The sequence below is a fragment of the Notothenia coriiceps genome, unplaced genomic scaffold, assembly GCF_000735185.1.
Source record: "Notothenia coriiceps isolate Sejong01 unplaced genomic scaffold, NC01 NC01_scaffold00002939, whole genome shotgun sequence".
Taxonomy (NCBI): Eukaryota; Metazoa; Chordata; class Actinopteri; order Perciformes; family Nototheniidae; genus Notothenia; species Notothenia coriiceps.
The window spans coordinates 1-2433 of NW_011335640.1; the positions used below are offsets into that span (position 1 = coordinate 1).

At 40.2% G+C, this 2433-nt stretch overlaps 1 protein-coding gene across 1 annotated transcript; it reads left to right on the top strand.

Moving 5' to 3' along the window:
- Positions 1 to 105: 105 nt before the first annotated feature.
- mao (monoamine oxidase) lies at positions 106 to 1046 on the top strand (the record flags this gene model as incomplete). Its single annotated transcript, XM_010766043.1, has 3 exons — positions 106 to 110; positions 338 to 497; positions 950 to 1046. Coding segments are annotated over 3 exons (262 nt in total), but the record flags the coding sequence as incomplete, so codon positions are not given.
- Positions 1047 to 2433: the final 1387 nt, after the last annotated feature.

Below are 2433 nucleotides of genomic sequence, written 5' to 3' on the forward strand. Positions count from 1 at the left end.
TAATCGGTGCTGCCCCCTGCTGGCCGTCTGCAGCCATGACATGCAGCTCTCTGTTTTATCCTATTTGTGTTTCTCTTTTTCTATAATGTGTGATTTTTCTCTCAGGCCAAGTACGTGATCGGTACAAAGTGTATGCTGAGAGGAATTCTGATCCGTAGACAAATGTATTTTTTAGACCCTTGTCTTCGAGACAGGAAGAGATTTGGCAATAAAACTCAACCACATTCTGAGTCACAGCTTGTTTTGTGCTGCCCTCTGCTGGCAACCTCCAACCATGTGATCCAATGTGTGTTTGCATCCCCTGGATTTCTTTTAAAATGTGTGATTTCTCTCTCAGGCCAAGTATGTGATTTTGGCCACGCCCCCCGGCCTGAACATGAAGATGCACTTCAGCCCCGAGCTGCCCCCCCTCAGGAACCAGCTGATCAGCCGCGTGCCCATGGGCTCTGTCATCAAGTGCATGGTGTACTACAAGGAGAACTTCTGGAGGAAAAAGGGTACGTGAGGGTGCATGTAAAGGGCCTGCTCAAATCCCACTGAATATCAACCTCAGTGAACCGTGCTTTTAAGTGAGCTGTGAAGGTGGTATATGTATGTCTTTGATTTGAGTGCGTAGAGAGTTCCAGTTTTGTATGAATGATAACTGACCAAAAGTCCCCCTCCTGTATGGGACTGATAGGTCGTGTGGAGCTTCTAGCGGTCAGTCTGGTGTCGTTACGTTGAGTATGATAGGGCCGTCCCTTTAAGGTAGTTTGGGTATTTAAATCTGAGCATTTGTTTAATGTGTGTGTGTACAGTACATTCACGTGAATAGCCAGTTGTATTTGTCTTTTAACATTTGGTGTTCTTCAGTTTCAGAGCAGCTTTCCATTAAAGCTTTCTGTGACATTGTTTCAGGAGAGAGGGAAGGATGCAGTATTTTATATTGACTCTCCTTGTTCGACACCAGGTTACTGTGGCAGCATGGTGATCGAGGAGGAAGGCGCTCCCATTGGTCTGACGCTGGATGACACAAAGCCCGATGGGAGTGTACCCGCCATCATGGGGTAATTATATTATATTTAATACAATTATCATGATAGGAGCCATTGAATGGGTGTTGTTGGTGTGTCAGTTTATTTAAGTTATACGTAGTGCAATATTATTTTTGAACACTTGGTGGCGGGGTTTAGCTGCACCGGGTTTATATAAAGAGGTCATAGGTGACAGGAGAGGGGAGGACACAGAAGGAGAGAGCATACCGATTCCACCAGCCCGGCAGATGCTCACCACACAACAACTAAACTGTACAATTAAACCCTGGTATGTAAACGCTGAATAAACCTCATTATAAACTGCAACGAAGGACCGGAAAGTTTGGGTCTGGATCACTCTTCAGCCCTTCTGTGACGTAATGACAAAAATATATTGGACATAGAAACAGGAAATTGCCATTAAAATCATTATGAAACCTTAGCATTACACCTATGTGTATTGTTATACTGTGAGGAAGCTTAGACATGTAGTTCTGTGGACGTGATGGAGAAGCAAAAGAGTTTTAGAAACTTTAACAAGTCATATTAGTTAGCATGTGTTAGCTGTCAGAAACAGATGTGTGACAGCAATGAATAGCGGTGATAATATGATTAAAAGTGTAGATATTTAGATACAGATAGATAGAATCAATGTCATCAATATAGGTTATGACAAGATGTATTTTAATATTCTGCTGTAAAACCCCAAAATGTGAAAACCACAACATTTGAAGAACACTATTCTCTAAAAACTGTTTGTGGTACAGAATAAAGATTTACTGTAAAAGCCATTTAGGCAGATTATTTATGTTTTGGTGAGCCGATTGCATATTCTTTTAAGTTAACTCTAATGAACTGAATAACTATGGATTATAAGTAAACCGTTTTTGTAATGTTTTGTTATCTTGATGACATTATAGACCGCTAGTTTTATGTTTTCTTAATATTTATCTATAGAAATGAGAATTCTAGAAGAAGTCTATAGGTGAAGTTTTGACCGCACGCATCCGTACGCCTGTTGGTTTTTTATTTTTTATTTAATTTAAATGCCGTGCAAAATGTTGCAAGTCGGCAGCTGATCAACTGAACTTTCTAATAAAGCTCTTGAATGGATCGATGCAAGGTATTTGGATTTCTTAAAGTTACGCGAGTCAACACTCAAATTTGCCTCGAAGTGAACTTTGAACATTCAACCCAGTCTCACGGCATTTCGTGTTACAGTCACGAAATTAATCTATTGATTCGTGTTCACCAACACGATTTCGCCATTTCTTTCGTGTCACACAGAACGATTTCAAAAGCAATGTAAATAATAAGAAATTAGAAGGAAAAAGAGATTTTAAAAAATACAGATCTCAGTACTCTGAGGCTCTGAGACATTTATTTTTCTCGCGGGCGGCAAAAAAACTCAGACATTATA